Source organism: Odontomachus brunneus, unplaced genomic scaffold (genome assembly GCF_010583005.1).
Source record: "Odontomachus brunneus isolate Ranch 3 - 2012 unplaced genomic scaffold, Obru_v1 Obru_scaffold_130, whole genome shotgun sequence".
NCBI classification, from domain to species: domain Eukaryota; kingdom Metazoa; phylum Arthropoda; class Insecta; order Hymenoptera; family Formicidae; genus Odontomachus; species Odontomachus brunneus.
In genome coordinates this window covers 436,250-453,267 of record NW_022639580.1, presented here as the reverse complement: position 1 = coordinate 453,267, position 17,018 = coordinate 436,250, and the positions used below count along the sequence as shown (strand labels likewise).

At 42.9% G+C, this 17,018-nt stretch overlaps 1 protein-coding gene across 14 annotated transcripts in view; it reads right to left on the bottom strand.

The window, feature by feature from the left end:
- Positions 1-2,147: 2,147 nt before the first annotated feature.
- Positions 2,148-17,018, bottom strand: part of LOC116849987 (protein daughterless) — a 196,021-nt gene continuing 181,150 nt past the window's right edge. For 4 of the 14 annotated variants that reach the window (XM_032827737.1, XM_032827729.1, XM_032827744.1 and 1 more), the window contains 10 exons: positions 16,508-16,789; positions 15,380-15,538; positions 14,276-14,335; positions 13,440-13,592; positions 13,248-13,365; positions 11,612-11,765; positions 11,161-11,250; positions 8,295-8,440; positions 8,035-8,189; positions 2,148-7,922 (listed from right to left, as the gene is read on the bottom strand). In XM_032827737.1, coding sequence (XP_032683628.1) covers positions 7,878-7,922; positions 8,035-8,189; positions 8,295-8,440; positions 11,161-11,250; positions 11,612-11,765; positions 13,248-13,365; positions 13,440-13,592; positions 14,276-14,335; positions 15,380-15,538; positions 16,508-16,789 — 1,362 coding nt within the window. In that variant the 3' untranslated portion in view covers positions 2,148-7,877. Of the gene's footprint in view, positions 7,923-8,034; positions 8,190-8,294; positions 8,441-9,091; positions 9,182-11,160; positions 11,251-11,611; positions 11,766-13,247; positions 13,366-13,439; positions 13,593-14,275; positions 14,336-15,379; positions 15,539-16,507; positions 16,790-17,018 lie in introns of all 14 variants that reach the window. The other 10 variants (XM_032827731.1, XM_032827730.1, XM_032827732.1 and 7 more) reach the window with 10 other exon arrangements.

Sequence of the window (17,018 nt, the reverse complement as noted above, 5' to 3'; positions counted from 1 at the left end):
GTAAACAGCTGATTTCGAGGCGGAGTAACAAGCGACACGTATACATTACTTCGCTTCGAAATTAGCTATTTACTCATCGTTTCTAAGAGGTAAGCTATTTCTTTTACACACAGAGCCTGTCCTACCGCTTCTCGTACGCTCATTCGTTTATATATTTTAATTAATTACGAAATAAATATTGAGAAAATTTCAAAATAGTATATAACTTTTATGATTATTTTGACCCGTTCTACCCGCACACGGCGATTGCTCGATCAGTTACTAGACACCCTATATATACAGGTACTGTATGTCCCGCGTAAGACGTATTTGTCCATTTTCTTCGCCGGCCGCGGCGAGCCGTATGTCTCGCCTACCGCGTCGCCGCGCTCTGATATGCCCAACTATTTTAATTAATATCTCGAAATTTTACGTGGTTGTTTGAAAAATTACCTATATAATATTTGTTTACTTTTATCTACCTATATTTTTTTTCTTGGACGCCTTATGCGGGACACCCCACGCATGGAGAGTTCGTTACAGATCAACGAAAATTTTTTACGAAAAACCATCGTCTCTTTGCGGGAAAGCTGTTCCGCTATACTCAATACTTGAAGAATCCTCCAGACCAGTTTCATACAGTTGAAATAGTCTGAGGAAGTTATCCATTCACCAGATTGCTTGTTAATTAAGTAATTGAATCATAGTTCGCTCTAAAAATAAAAAAAATTATTAGTTATTATATTCAAGATATAAACAAAATATTTTAAATATGTTCATAAGTATTTTCATTATTCGACTATTATAATTAATTCTGTCAAATGTATTACACTCACCTATGCAAGTCTCTACAGATATAATTCCTTAAAAAAACCATATGTCAGTATCCAGACAGCACAATCTACTAAAAGATGTCTTAAAGACGTTCAAAAGATGTCCTTATTCCTTTTGGATGTCTTTTGAAGGTCTTTAAGATATCTTTTAGCAGTTTGTGCTATCTGAGTAGATTGTTATGGTATCTATATTGACCATCCACCTGGGGTCTTGGAATCCTATAGTTCTACTCGTAAGGATAATGAAATCATTTAAGGTGAAAATATTTACTATACAGTCATCTAATATGAAATCTTTTATTATAGAGAAGATTCCCAATTCTTTCTTCAAAGAATATTAAAATAACAGACTATTAGATAATTCTAAAATAAGTTTTCAAGAAAAATCAATCTTTCTGAAACTTATTTACTGTTCTTAAAGACTCTTTCTTTTAGCATCAACATGGAAAAAGGCAAGCAAACATTTATACAGCATCAGATGAGAATAGTTTATATAATATTATAAGTCTCAAAATTCCCCATTGTCTTTCCATGTTCGACAGAATTTGCAAGTAAAATGTATAACGAAAATTACGGCTCAGGAAGTCACTTTTCCATCGCACTGACAGAAGATGTAATTCACATCACGCTTGAAAAATGCGGTAGGCAGTAAGCCACGTTTCTTTCAGGCTAAGAGCCAGGCAGCAAAGGCATGAACCAGAGTCCCAGCAGTGTGTTCATCATCAGGAATCATAACTCCTCCGCTTTGGAGAACGACGAGGACGTTAATCACAGTATTGGAGAAGAAAGAAAAGGATCGGTGACCTCAAAAGAATAGCGCCGACGAGATCTGCCTTTCGTATGATATGTGATACAAGAGATATAACTTCCAGAGTGATATAGGCTACAAACATTTGTCGTGTGCTGCAATAGTCGGTTGATAGCGTTTCCTGCATGTATATTCAATTGAAAACAACGTGAGCAAGTATAGATCGTGACAGGACTGTACTCGTTAGAATTCTAATGGTATCTACAGTATTGTGCATACGTGGCTAAAATCGTAATTCTGCGTATAATAATGAAATATAATCGAACTTAAATCAAGACGTGTGTGTATCATGTTGGAGCAAAACGTAAAACATAAATATAGGTATCGTCTAAAAAATACTGAGAGTACAATATACAAATAAAATGACGAGTGAGAAAGAAAAAAAGGGGGAACGAACGACGACGAATGCAGCGTGCATCGAAAAATTATCATTATCGTTATATTAAAGGGGAGAGAGAGAGAGAGAGAGAAAGAGAAAAACGCGTTGCGATGTATCGCGCCGTAGGATGCCAGGCGACACCGTGTGATTATGGAAAAAATGGCACATTTATTATATTAGTGATAGGTAATATTACTAGTGATATAATTACATTTTTTTTTCTTTCTCAATCGATACACTTGTTCACTCTCTCATTCACATACCCGTGCTCTCTTTCTTTCTTTCTTTCTCTCTCTCACTCACTCACTCTCTCCCTTTCTCACATTCTCCCACTTCTCTTTCGCTCAGTTTATATATTTATATTCATCTCGTACTTCATTAATATTAATAATCGCATGTAGGGTCGAAGAGATCGGTTCTCAACAACATATTCCAGGCCCGTTCACACAAACAGCCTTACTTACGCGTTAGTCCTCTCGTTTTTGCTCTTTCCCTTTTTTTTATTACATATGATACAGGTACTATACGCCTAATATAGTTTACACCTTATGATATGATAATTATCGATTCGCAATTGTGCCGACAAAACTGAACCCTTACGCAATTAGACCGCGACGCAATAGTTCCTCTCACGTTTCTCACACCGATATTTAATCGCCTAACAGTAACGATAATAAATTGATCCTTACACCGCGGAGGTTTTACAACCAACACGTTATACCAAACGAAAGCGTGCACACGTACGCGCCCGCACAGTGCCGTCCACGATATGCGCGTGTACTCGAAAATAACATCATTATCGTCGTCATCGTCATTGTCATTAAGAGCGTAATTATCTCGTCTCATTTACAAAAGTCTGTGTGAAGGGGCCTCTCCATTCCACGGCCGATACGATTTCGACTTCGACCCCCCGTTATAGACTGTCGCCTCTCCTTCTTCGGCTTCTTCACTTTGACTATCTACGACTATCGACAAGTGTCTAGCTTAGACTGGCTTACGAGCTATTTATTGTCGTTATTATTTTACATGATTACCTTCGCGAGTACAAGTACGTGATCGTGTAGTTTTTTTTCTTTTTTCTTTTTAGTTTAGTGTCTGTGAGCGGCTCCCTCTTCCTCTATCTGCAATTTGTCACAATGTATAATTATCGTCACGTTTTCTCTTTCTGTCTACCTTCCTTCTTCCCTCCCTGCCTCTTTTCCTTTCCTTTTTACTCCCGTCTCCTTCCTGTCATTAAGTATTTTATAAAGCGTCGCCCGCGACGACGCGGGAGCATGATTAATGATTATTAATTTATGAGCGGAGCGAGGTTGCGCGAGTTCTTGCCGATCAGATTACCTACAAATCTACAGATCCTGATCGATAACGAAAATGATTTCTCTCTCGTAATAATTCTATGATCTAGTGAGGGCATGTGAACGAACTTACACACATAGCTTAGAAAAATCAACGCCGGGACAGTCTCGCTAATTATTCTCATTGTCCGCAATTGTCGATCGGTTTCGGTAAGATTAGAGAACGAGAGACTTCGAAGGTATTCACGATGTCGCTCAGGGTATTGTATCAAACGTTACATCTCGGAGTATCTCGACGGTACTTCACTCTGTATGATTGTGTTCTGTGTGATTCGCGATAACCGCGCGCTGCGATTTTTGGATTGCGCGCGATTTCACTGCTCGGCCGCAACATCTCTCGTCGAAGGATGCACTTCATACTACGACACTTCGCACAATTGAGGCAGGCACTCGATCGTTATCAAAGACGAAAGTTCCGATTGGCCGATTGAGCGAAAAGGGAAAAGCTGGCTTAACAATGTGAGTGTCTCGAGCGTGATCATCAAGATGACCGAGGCGCAATTTCGCAAGCGCATGATTTAGATATCGTTCGATTCGAGAGGATTGCCGTTACATGAAACAACGACGGAGTTAAAATCTAAGAAGCGTTCGAGAAACGAGGAAAGATAAAATATTTGCACGCACATACCTTACAATAAATATAAATTACGATATGTCTGACACGTTTTGATATGAGTTCAAGTTCATCGACAAGCGAAAGATTTCGTCACAGACTGCGCGATACATACACGCGAAATTCCTACGATCCCTCGTGATCTCGATAAAGATCCTGTCATGCTTTTGAAGAAAAATATAGCTTCGTGAAGGTGGGAGAGGGTGGGGGGTGGGGGGGGGGAAGGATTATTCGCGGATGCTCCCGGTGAGGAGCAAAGCATACGGAACAAGCGAAAGAAAACAGAGCAGAAAAGAGGCGGAATGAACACAGCAGCGGGCAATACTCGATACGTCGTCGTCGTGGTTCTTGTTTTCAATAAAATTTATTTAAGAATCTAAATAAATTAAAATACATGGCAACTGGGTACATATACGTTGAGCTATATTTTTGTTCAAAAACAAAAATGTCCCGTTCTCTCTGCTCTCTCTCTCTCTCTCTCTCTCTCTCTCTCCCTCTCTCTCTCTTTCTCTCTCACGAAAGATCTCATCGGCGGTAATTAATTGATAATAATTAATGATAATTAATAATTAATAATAATTAACCGTGATTATGACAGGGTTGGCTCCTCTCGCAATCGATGCGAGCTGAGCCGCGCGATTCCGTCTCGAACCCCTTTCGCGTCTTTCGTTTCGACGCTTAACTCCTTCCGTTCCGTTTGTTCTAACATTTTGCCGTACGCATAAGTACAGAAATCTCGACCGTATAACAGGTGGCAGGGGATAAAACGCAGGAAGAGGAGCGTTGTCGAAAAGATTCGAGAGGGTCCAGAGTGATTCGACGATGTACCAAAACCAAAGTGGGCGTCATCGCAAGACCTTCTAACGGTGCGGCGTCAAGAGAAAAAGAAAAACAAAACAGAAAGACCGCTATGTAAAGCGTTTGTATCTTGTGCGTTTTTTCATTAAATATACCGGTGTCGTGTGTGTCTCACGTTAAGGAATCTGCCTCGCATCAGGCATCGTAATTATTTTCTCGTCGCGTGCTCACGTTTTGGCACATGTAAATGCTTGTCAATTCCGTTGACAACATATTGCAATGCACAATTAACACACGATCATCTCTAAACGGACGTCGGCGTGAAAACGAAAACGAGCAAATTGATTCGGTAATTTTACTTTTTTTTTTTTTTTAGATTCTACGTGAATTTTTCTCCGCAGCCGCACAGATTTACTGTCCCCAATATGTATGTGCATATATACATTATATGTATATATACCTTACTCAATGCCGCAACAACACTCGAGATAATCCATTTCGGAGTTACACTTCGTGTCTCCGTGCCGAAGGCACGGACAACGAGAGATGTAATTAGTAGAAATGATTAATATATAATTCGAAGGTGTCCTAAATACGTCTTAAATTAATATTCGTTGATCGCTCTTAAATTAAAAGTCATTCGACCGATGATTAGAAATAAAATGTAATGTCAACGTCCTAAGGATCTACATAAGAATCGTTCATTTGACGTGATACAAAACAAAAATCTTTAAATATTATTTCTTACAAATGTACGGTTTTTCTTCCGGTTTTGGACACGGATCGTTCACGCTATTTTACACAATCTGGAAAAGAAATTATTAAAATAGCTCACCGATGAAGAGTAAATTTACATGTATTAACGAGCACGTATAAATTACGCTTAATATAAACTAAGGCTGAATTCTTCGTTTCAGCCTGATATTAAAATCCAAAATGTCCTAAATGGCACTTTAAATATATATAAATGGCATATATGCATATAATATACATATATATATATTTATATGTATATACACAGGATATTTTAAAACTATCGTATGAACAATTCAATAATGCATTCTGGAGTTTAGTTGAGATCGAAAATTCTGAGTGTTTAAAAATAAAAGAACTTCCACGTCGTTTTAACTTTCCAATTAATACTATATATGTCTCAATGACTAAGTTTTTATTTAAAATTCTATTCAAGTATATCCCACCTGGGAAATTAATTAAAATATATAATTTAGTTATATATATAACTTGAAAAGTATTGAGGCAACAATATTTTCGACTTCAATTAACACTTTGCCTACCGGCACCGTCGGTAGGAAACCTATTAAAATAGGTTTTCGGGTAGTAAAGTGTTAAGCTGCAGAATACACTATTAAAGTGTTGTGTTATAGTTTTAAGACAGCCTATATATATAATCAAATTTTAGCGATAAAACGTTCGAGCATAGCGAAATAAATATATGCCGATAGCTTCGTCGAATAGGATAACCTTCGCGTTTATATATTTCTCTTGATTTCTTTCGTGATACTAATGTAAGAGAGAAATTTCGATAGCTGGAGAGTATTTTGGACAGCGCGGTATCGCGAGAAATTTTGATTACACTACTTGAAAATCGCAGCTTCTTTATCGCGCCGAACAATACTTATAATCGACATGTCTATCTCTTTTTTCTTTAATATTTAAGGAGAACGAATTTGCCGAGTCGAAGTGAATCGTGTACGCGCACTCAGAAAACTCGTCCTCCCCGCATTTTTTCCTAAACTCGAGAGTTGCACGCGTCGAGAGAGAAGCTGCAAGCACCGGAAAGTATGATTTTCTCACGACACCGCGCGGCAGCCAGTTTGCAAAGTGGTGGGTGACGGTGGGTTGTTACTCTGTGCGAGCGTGAACGAACCGCTAGCATCTTCGATTCACACTCTAGGACGCTCGTAAACGATAATCTCTATATACAGTATCTTCATTGTCTAATGATCAACATAAAGGCGACACAGTTCATACGTTTATATACATTGGCGACGCATCACGTGTGCTCTCCGTCGGCGACGAAGATTTGCAGAGAGACTCGCAGAATCTTGCAGAACTTCGCGGTTCATAACGCGATAATGAGCTGAATTCATGGGAATCGAAGAGATCGCGTAACAAAGTATCACAATGCGCGAATGTCAATTTCGATGATGAAAAAAAGCGATACCTGGGCTCGAGAGTTCTTTTTTGGACCGGTTTTCGGAATTATGCTGCCTTTATCTTCATCTTTAGTCTGTGTGTATACGTATTTTTTGTGTGCATATGTGTGTGTGTGTGTGTGTGTGTGTTTGTGTGTGTGGGCTCTGTTTTCCCGCAAACTCGAGTAGTTCTCCTCCTAGCTATTGCGCGCTATAACGCAACGTGTTAATAGTGTATACACAGAAGTGGGCAATTTAACATGAGTCAGTAGCGAAGTTCGACCGTTAATAAAACCTCGATCGTACTACACATTATATATCTCGAAAGAGAGGAACCATATTCCTTTGTTTCTTTTTCTTTTTCTCGCTATTTATAAAAATAATTTGAAGCCGCCTCGTGGGGGTGGGGTAGATGCCTCTTAAAACTATACATGCGCGCGCTATGCTTACACATGAGCATACGAAATCTCTTCTCTTTCTTGTTTTAACTCGCACACGTGTAAAAGAGCTGCTGCAAAAAGTTATGGGTATTATCGGTGCCGCTCCTTACTGTAATACTCTAAGACTTTTTCTCTTCAATCACTGATAGATAGATTGTGATTTCAAAGGATGATGATGATCCAAGGCTTTAAGTAGAATCATACAAAATACTAATATACAAACGCTACTAAGTAGTAAACGATATATGTAAAACAGAACCGGCTAAACGGATTTCTCATTTTCTTCTTCCTCCCACCCCTCCGATTCTTCTATTTCCTCTTCCTCCTCCACCGCCTTCCTCCTCGTCTACACAATGCGACGCATCACGTATAATATCCACAATTTTCTGCGCGTTTCTCGCAACTCGCGCGAGCCGAAAGTATCTCCATATGGATATGCAAGTCATATCGGCAAACTTGTCGATTTTAAGATGTATCTACCCCTTAACACAGAATGACACCGCCACTGAGCCGCTGCTACTGCGGTTGCGGTGGATTGTGCTGAAGGGAAGGCTGCGGACCCTGAAAAAAGAACGATACGTATATCTCGGTCAAAGACGTATCTCTCGTCACGCGTAGCGGGTAAAATAAGTGGCGCGCTCGCCTTAAGAATTTACTATTCATGAGATCTTACGGGCAAGGCGGGGAAGGGCGCCTGAGAGTGTGCATGAGCATGAGAATGCGGATGTGCTATGTGCGCCGCGAGATGGCCAGGTAATTTGGGACCATCCTCGGCCTTCTCCTCTTCTCTTCTTTTTAAGCACGCAGCCTTCGGATTAAGGTTTCGCTCTGCACAAGAAGACAGAGACAATAAGAACGCCATCGTTAGCGGCGCGAATATTAATAATACTATTGACACGTGAACGTGGTTACCATAAATATCGAGATACGCACCTCTAACTTGCTGCTCGAGCGTCATTATAACTTCGACAGCCATATTGAGAATGCCGAGCTTCGTCTGAGGTTTGTCGGTCTTCAGATGTGTCATACACATTCTTCCTAATTCCTTCAGGGCTTCATTGATGTCCCTGATGCGTATCCTACGACGAGAAATGAGGTTTGAGTATTTCGAGTCTCTGTCACCTTGTTAGAGTAGCATGATCGATCGAGTGCTTTTTTAAGTCTCAAAGACTGTGAGTGTAAAGTCTGAATTTATATATCACGTTGAATAGTCTTCATGAGCACAACAATATCACTTTCAACGTGTGTGTACTCACACACTCATTGCATTAAGCTTTCGAGGAACGATCATCTTGTATAGTCATTACGATAGAAGTTGGTGCGACAGAGCAGAGAAGAGTCGTGAGAAACATAATTGCGTTACGATATCGTGCATCTCTTTAACCAACTCCCTGTATCGATAAGAGTGCAATTATTCAGTATGAGCATGCGACAGAAGGAAATTTCTCGTGTGCGTATCAAAACATGCCGATTTCTCAAGATAATATGTACAGTGAGAGAAACAGAAAGAAAGAGAGAAAAAGAATAGCGTGCCATATATATATATATATATATTTGATCTCTCGTCGTCATCGGGCATGGCACTTTCGGTATCAATGATACATTGTTATGTCACATAGAATACGGGCCGCTGTTTTACCACTGACCGAAATTCAAATCGCATTACGATCGACCGACTCGGAAAAACGCGATTCACATGTCTCCGGCTGCGTAAAACTCATTGAGCTTACCTCTCCCGAGCGTTATTAGCTTGCCGCCTTTCTTTCTCCCTTTGAGCCTTCATGTCGGGATCATCATCTTCGTCCTCGGCGCTCGAACAACAGTTGCGCAATAACAATACGCGATTAATCACCTGGTGCAACTTACGCTAGCCTATTGTTCGTTTATTAGTGACCTAACCGGTAGTCGAATATCACTTGATAAAACGCGTGCGCGCGACACGCAGTCGCGAAAAGATTGTCGGAGAAGTGCTTTTGACCCGCTGGACCGACAACTAAATCGCCTTAATCGTTGTTCGAGAGCAAATTTCGTATGTTTTTTCTTTTCAGCAATATACAGCAATAGCTAATGAACACACGCAAGTGGTCTCATAATTTCGAAATTGTGGATAAATAAACAGGTCACGAATTCGTAGGCCCGTATTCTTTGCACAGAACAAACAATCGATGACGCGAACAATCGGGACAGTTGTGGGTATATGTATGTGTGTATGTGCGTTTGTGTGATTGTGGATCTAAAAATGCAGATCTTCTATTTGGATGCTGTGTCACCTAGAAAATTCAGAATGCAAATGACACCTGTAATCGTCGGGGTTCGGCGCAGCACAGGATCGCAATATTTTCCTTCTTTTCTCTTTTTTCAAACAGCGAGAAATAAATAAGAAAAGAAAAAAAGGAGAACACAAAAATTCGAAACAAAAGAATATATATACACGATTAACATCGAAACGAATATATTTAATTGCAAGTTATTAAAAGTCTTCCTAATTGTTAACTTCCACTTGAAAAATATCACAAGATGTTCAATAATTCGAAACAGGTGAGACACACGCACGGTCAACAAAAGTGGGCAGAGTGACTTAAGATTCGAATTATAAAACAGCACCGCACACGTTCCTCGAATGGACGCAGGTGGTAAACAAAAACTAGAATGCAGACGGAAAGAAAAAAAAAAAAAAGAAAGAGATCTATACAACTGAGCAGTTCGATGCAAAACGTTCAGAGTGATGCAGAATATAAGTGCGGAATATTCTAAGAGCTAAAATAAAATAAAATAAAACGAAGAAAATATAGCATGCCTAAGGGACCGAATCGCAGCTAAATTAAAATGAGACTGATTTGTAGGTACGCACGAGAGCTATGTCAACAATTCATCTTTTGCCTCGTCTCATTTCTGTCCCCTTAACCAGAAACATTTTAATTTTCACGCCTGAATACGGGCCTTACGGTGCGACGGACTCATGGAAGAGCAGGAGGAGAATGGGTTGCTGAAGGTGGATCAGATCAGCGGGACATGTATACAGGGTGGATCAGAAGAAATGTTTGAAATAAAAGTTGTTTGACTCGAAGGGAGAAAAAAGATAGGGATATTAGTGCTTAATTTTGCGCGAGCAGTATCTGGCGAGTTTAAATGGATCGCTGCCCGTTTCTAGGGCAAATTGTATTTCGTAAACAATTCAATTTTTTACCATCTTACCCTAATAACTTTTTACGATGAATATTGCGAGGAATTGACTTATATAAAAAAATTAGGATGGTTCCATTAAAAAAAAGGACGATAACCTTCAAATCTCCGAAGCGCCTCCACTCAAGATCAAACTAATATCCCTATCTTTTTTCTTTCTTCGAATCAAACAACTTTTATTCAAAACATTTCTTCCCGTCTCCAAAACTATGGATGTTGTTCAGGTGGTCAGTCTTAGGTGGTCCACCCTGTATATACTTGATGTGTAACAAAGGCGTAAGCATGCCGCGCATGTTTCCACGAGATGTCTTCACGATCGTCAAGATCGGTAAACCGATGTCACATCGCGATCGTCTTCCTTGCTCGTCACAGAAACAGCATCTCGTTAAGGCATGCATACGGTTAAGTAAGTAAGAAAGAATTTTCTCCGAGGAGATGGTGCAGTGGTCTCTCGTGTCACATTCTGTGATACAGATACACGTGCCGCTTAAGGATACGTAAGCGGAACACGTGTATACATATACATATCGAGGATTACAGGGAACGTGGGAGCGGGATCACAGGGAGCTGTTTGTATCAAGATGCAACGAGGTGCGTACTGCGTGTGTTCACTAACCTTTCACGCACGTTGTTGGCCTGGCGACGTTCTTTCTCGCGCACCGCTTTGGTGCCGGGATCGTCGCAGTCTTCATCGGCGCTCGAACAACGGTTGTTCAAAGACAAATTAAGTTAGTAATCAGAGTAAAGTTCCAACGTTCGAGGGTGTAAGGTATTTCCGGCTTGGCGCGAAAGAAAGATGGAGCCATGTATTATTCCCGAATAGATCCCGAGAAATTCATGTTACCAACGTGTTTCACGCCTCGACATTTCAAATAACTGACTGACTGACTGACTGATTGACTGACTGATGAACGAACGAACGAACTAACGGACAGATGGACACTTGGACGCGCGTATACGACTCGCGACGGGTTTTCATCTCCATCGTAGTCACACGGTAAAAAAATTCACGAGGAACTCGGTGCCGTGAACGAGCTGGGAAACGATGAGGTTCTCCAGATACTTACTATCTGCGCGATCTCTTGGTGCCCTTGCCTTGCGACGTCGAATTCACCGTGGCAGCCCCGATCACACCGGCGGCCGCGAGTTCACTGCTCGACGGCTTCGTTTCGCCGCCACTACTGTCCGGTGGGTCTTTCCTCTTCTCTAAAGAGATGTATTCTGTTCATTATTAATACTGCCGCTTTAGATCTGCACAAGGATTCATCGCGTTGTAACTCGCAAGATGGAAGGAAACCAGTGAAGCGAAGGGACAGTCCGAAGGAAGTGTCGTTTGGGAGAAACTCGAGCACAAAATGACCGGTGTGTTTCGGACGGAACGTGCATCGGGAAGTTGCGGACACGTCGCGATGTAGCTGCAGCTTCATACGAGCACCGTGTTATCTGATGCACGTGGGAGAAATTGACGTGAGAGCTTACCCGGAAACGAAGAGGCCGAACAGCAGAGCAACAGGAAGAAAGAAACAAACGCGGCCGACCTTCGCGCCGAAGACGGCGATCACGATCTTCGATTATTCGCGAGCTTTGGGCAAGAGGCTTAGTCACGAAACCGTGAAAAGTGTCCAATTAGGAGCAGGAAGCACGCTTTACGGGATTCCGCTCTCAACCCTGATTCAACGATCTCTCCTTAAACGCTCGCTTGCTCGCTCGTTCTCTCTCTCTCTCTCTCCCCCTCTCTCTCTCTCTCTCTCTCTCTCTCTCTCTATCGTCTGACGACAATTCGCCGACGTTTCGCGAGAGTATGAACTCACGCTCCAATTCCGCGAGGAGTGCGTGTCTCCGTGGACACTTGCGCGCGCGCAATTGTGTGCAAAAGTGCGCGATCGTTTTTATTAGTTCGCCGAGCTTATGCTGCTCGCGTGAATTTCAACGCGCGTTTTCTTCACTTCGGAACGTTCAAACGACAACCCGCTAGCCGATGAACTCTCCGAGGCACGTTCTCTACTGCGAGAAGACTGTCCGAAGAGATACTTGAAGAACCTCTGTTCATTATCGCGATTTCCAAATCCGCGAGAACGTCGCGCGTACCGTTGTTCGAGTCTAACGGCGAGTCTCTCTCTTAATTTGCGCGACTGAGAGGATTCCGAATGCAAACCCCCTCGGGACATAATGACTCTGATAGCAAGGGTCTATCCTGAGACAGACGCAGCGAGGCGGAAAGAGAAACGAAGAGCGGCATAACCGAACGTACTGCGCGCAGGAATAATGCAAGCACGACCGCGAGCGCTGGACAACGAGAGAAAGAATGTGTGTATGTATGTGTGTGTGTGTGTGTATGTGTGAGAGAGAGAGACCGCGTGATTTATCTAATATTTCCTTATTCGGCCGCACAGGCCCGTTGCAGAACACCTGGGAACTCCTTCTCTCTTTTTTCCTCTCCTTCGCGGTACACATGGGAAAAGTAATCTCGCTCGATGATGCGACGTAGTAAGAATAGAATGGTGCGATCAGAGTAACGCGATTGTACGACTCGTCTACGTACTCCTAGTGAAAAATTATTAGATGTTTAAGAAGAGGAAACGCGCAAGGATGATGATCTGCCGCCGGAACCGACCGGCGGGTTTCACGGGCAAATCTTCCACCTCGCAAGTTACAAGTCGCAATTTGCGCGAATGCTGAGGCCACTTCGGACAGTCAACTTACTGGCATTCGTGACGGGTAACCTCTCGATCTTGATGGATCCGTCCGTGTCGGGCGTGGGCGTGAGACCGGGGTAGGAACCCTGAGGTTGTGCTACCGTTACCGCAGAGTGTGGACTCGTCTGAAAGCACAGCGCAATTAGAGGTGTACACGTGGAGACGAGCGAGAGAAGGTCGCTCTTTGATCGATCCTTACCAGATGATCCAACTGCGGTGGTGAGGTGTGCGAATATATCGCGCTATGCGGGCCTACCGGGCCGAGGTGAAGGCCTAGTTGACTCTCCGCGTGGTTCCTTAGGACGTTTATGGCGTCGTCCAGCCGTTCCTCCATTCGGGTTCCCTGTACCAACAGAATACCGAGACATTCGACTCGATTACACGCCTGTAGTTCCAGCACGCCGGTCGTAGAGATTCCGTTAAGTATATTACTACTCAAGAGGTATCACGACAAAAAGAGATTTCCAATTGCTCGTTATTTATGTTCTTAGAGAAAGAGAATCTACGTTCAGAAGAGTCTTCAAAAAAGTTTAAGTCGAAATCGAGACGTTTTATTTTATTACACTTGTCAGTGTTCCACGATAGGAAAAGATCAAAGACTGTTAGTTCCACTGATCCAGAAGAATAGACTTCGAAAGAGAAACGGTCTAGTGAGAGATAATAATGAGAGATTTAAAAAACTTGGAAAATTTATATCTGACCGCGGTAAAAAACGCGGTTCGACCCGATTTAAAACGCCGGCCGATCGTCCGAGGACGATTGTGTTAATGGAAATTCAAGCCATGATTATAAATTGTGTATAATGAGAGCTCTTCATCACAATATATAATCATCAATTAACCGAAAGCGTAATTAGCAAAAAGTGCAGTGAACGTGTTCTTGCGTAACTGTTACGTGATGGTCTCGGCATAGAGACGACATGCGCAAGTATAAAAAGAAAAAGGGAGATAAAGAATCCTGACGAGTCAGCCACGTAGAAAAAATGAGCGAATGAAGAGGGGGGGGGGAAAAAAACTGAAATTCGGCAATCCTCACCTCGGCATGGTCGCGAAGGAAGCCGATGGCATCGTCTAACCTCTGCTGTTCAGGCGCCGGCTTCACACACAACACCAACGCAACAACAAAACCAAAAAAAAAAAGAGAACAACCAAGTCAACACAACGTTCACAACAAACAGGGCGGAATGAGAGAAAAAAAAATGTGTAACGAACGGGAGACGTAATAGACTCGATAACTTAGGGCGAAGGGAGGACGAACAAATGGTCGCGGCTCGCGTGAGGACACATAAACGGTGATGATGGTGATGATGATGATGATGATAATGATGATGATGGTAAAGAGGGAAAAAGTAAAAAAGAAAACCGCGCGGTGCAACGCGATCATACTGCTGTTTGTGCGACTTTAACGCGGTGAGATTATTGGTCTGTTCTTTTCAGCTGCACTGCTGAACTGGTGCAATGAGTTAGAGTGAGAAAAAATATACTTGTCTCGCTGTAACTTATTGCGTCAATTCAGCGATGCGGCTAAAAAGAACAGGCCATATAATTATGTGCGAAGAGCGACCGTAAAACTCACTCCACGACGAAGCGCTTCAACTCGAAACAAGTGCAAAGGTTCTCGACTTTTTTTTTTCTTCGTTTCTTGTGAAGTCTCACTTTATACATGGACATGACTTCTTCTTCTCCTCCTCCCACTCGATCCTCCCCCCTCAAAAAAAAAGAAAAAAACTTGTGCGTGCCCTACCGATGAATAACTGCCGACGACGTGTCGCAGTTAGTACATACAGCGATACGTTATTACCGAAGAAATGCGACTGGTATGTTCGAGCACTCGAGTAAAAGTGAAGTGTGTCATGTGCGTGTGTCTCTGAAGCGGCCAAAACGACGCAGCGTGAATGTGCACGCGGCCGCGGGAACCTTTCGACACGATTGACTAATTGAATTTCATTAAATCATTACGGTATTCCCTCGTACGACGGGATAATGCGAAGAAACCACCCCTGGAGGGTGAAGTGTCGAGAGGATCCCGCGCGACCGCTGCCTACGCGCTTGTGCCGGGGCCCCGTGAAAAAAAAGAGAAAATTAAGAAAAAAAATTTCGGGAATTAGTTCGAATTCAGAACAACGTTCTCGATACGTACCATGTGAATACCACGGTTGGGGTCCGCCGTGAAATGCGGGGACACTGGTGCGGCTCCAGGTGCCCAACCTGGCGCCGAACCGGTTAAAGGTGGTGGCGAACTGACGGGCGTAGATGGATTACTGCTATAACTGGATACTGATTGGTCCGTGGGATAGATCTGCGAAAAACGTCGCGATAGTGACGTGACCGTAGACGTAAATATGTTTCAACATTCAAGTATACACACATGAGAAAAGCACAACTCCGTGTTAGTGTAACCGAATTTTCTGTTATTTCAGGGACCAGATGAAAAACTCGACTGTAGAAACAGAAAGATTACCGTAGGAGAAGGTTTCCACTCAGCCAATTGCTACCAGTTATCTTAACCGAGTTTTAACGTATCTGAATGTTTAGACGAATGTTTTCGCAGTCACAGAGATATTATTTCTTGTCAGCGAGTTTTTTTTGTCCGATCCCCATTCAGTTACCCAAACTGCAATTGTGTTTTTCCGTATACGTCTCTCTTTCTTTCTTTTCTATTTCTTCTTACGCTACGTTTGTGTCTCACAGATACGAAATTATGCCATCTTCTTTGTACCGTCCTGAGATTTTTTTTACACGCGAACATCCGTGACTTTTGCACGAAAGAAACAACTACGTTGGTGTAACTGAATTTTCCGTTGCCTGGTAAGAATAGCAACCGAATGAAAAACTCAATTGTAGGAACAGAAAGATTTCTGTAGGAGATTTTTATCCACTCAACTATTCTCTTACCAATCTATCTGTAGACATTTTTCCTATGAATTTTCTATTATCTGTATATTCTGAGAGATCAGTGTCTATTTGATAGATACGGAAGCTGAAGTCTTGCTCAATACCTCTAAATAGTAGAAAACGCCCAAAATGTCATTTTTACCATCTAAGAACCTCTCAGCAAAGCTAGTAGGTTGAAATTGAAAGAAAGAGATTGATATGAACCTCATAGTAAACGTTGAATGGAATATCGAGGTGAAAAGTAGGATCACAAATTTCGATCTTTAACTTCGTGAAAGAATTTTGCCGACGCGTGCCAAGGCGAAAGCGCGACGGGAATCCGCAAGACACTCGGACGACGAGCTGCGACAGCGAGGTCGACGTCGATACATACTCGGGTGCTTACGGATGCGAGGGTCTTGCCGAGGGTGTCGCCGGGGGTGGTTTGCTGGTTCGTCGTGGGCGCAGCGTTGGGCGCGGAGGGCGCGGTCGTCGGTGCACCAGGACTATGGCTATATTGCAACGATGCCGGCGACGGTGCTCCCGTGCCGCTGTTCGCCGCGACCGCGGCACTACCCCGGAATGTTGACATCGGCGGCAGGGAGGCCGCACTGGTCACCGCCGAGCCCAAGATCGGCGCTGTCGATTCCCCGTTCGGCGACATCGCCGAATATGCCTGAAACCCCAAGCGCACAAATGTTACACGTGGTGGTTCACTCCGGTGGTGACTCCGGTGGTGACTCCGGTGGTGGTGGCACGTCTTGGTCAAGGTCGTGCGACACGAGCATACACGCGCGTCTTCTGTCTGTACGGCTGCGAGCTTGCGGTTCGCGTCTCGGTAAAATAAACTCGAGTACATTGGAGAATCTGTGGATTCTCTCTCTCTCTCTCCCCCCCCCCCCCCC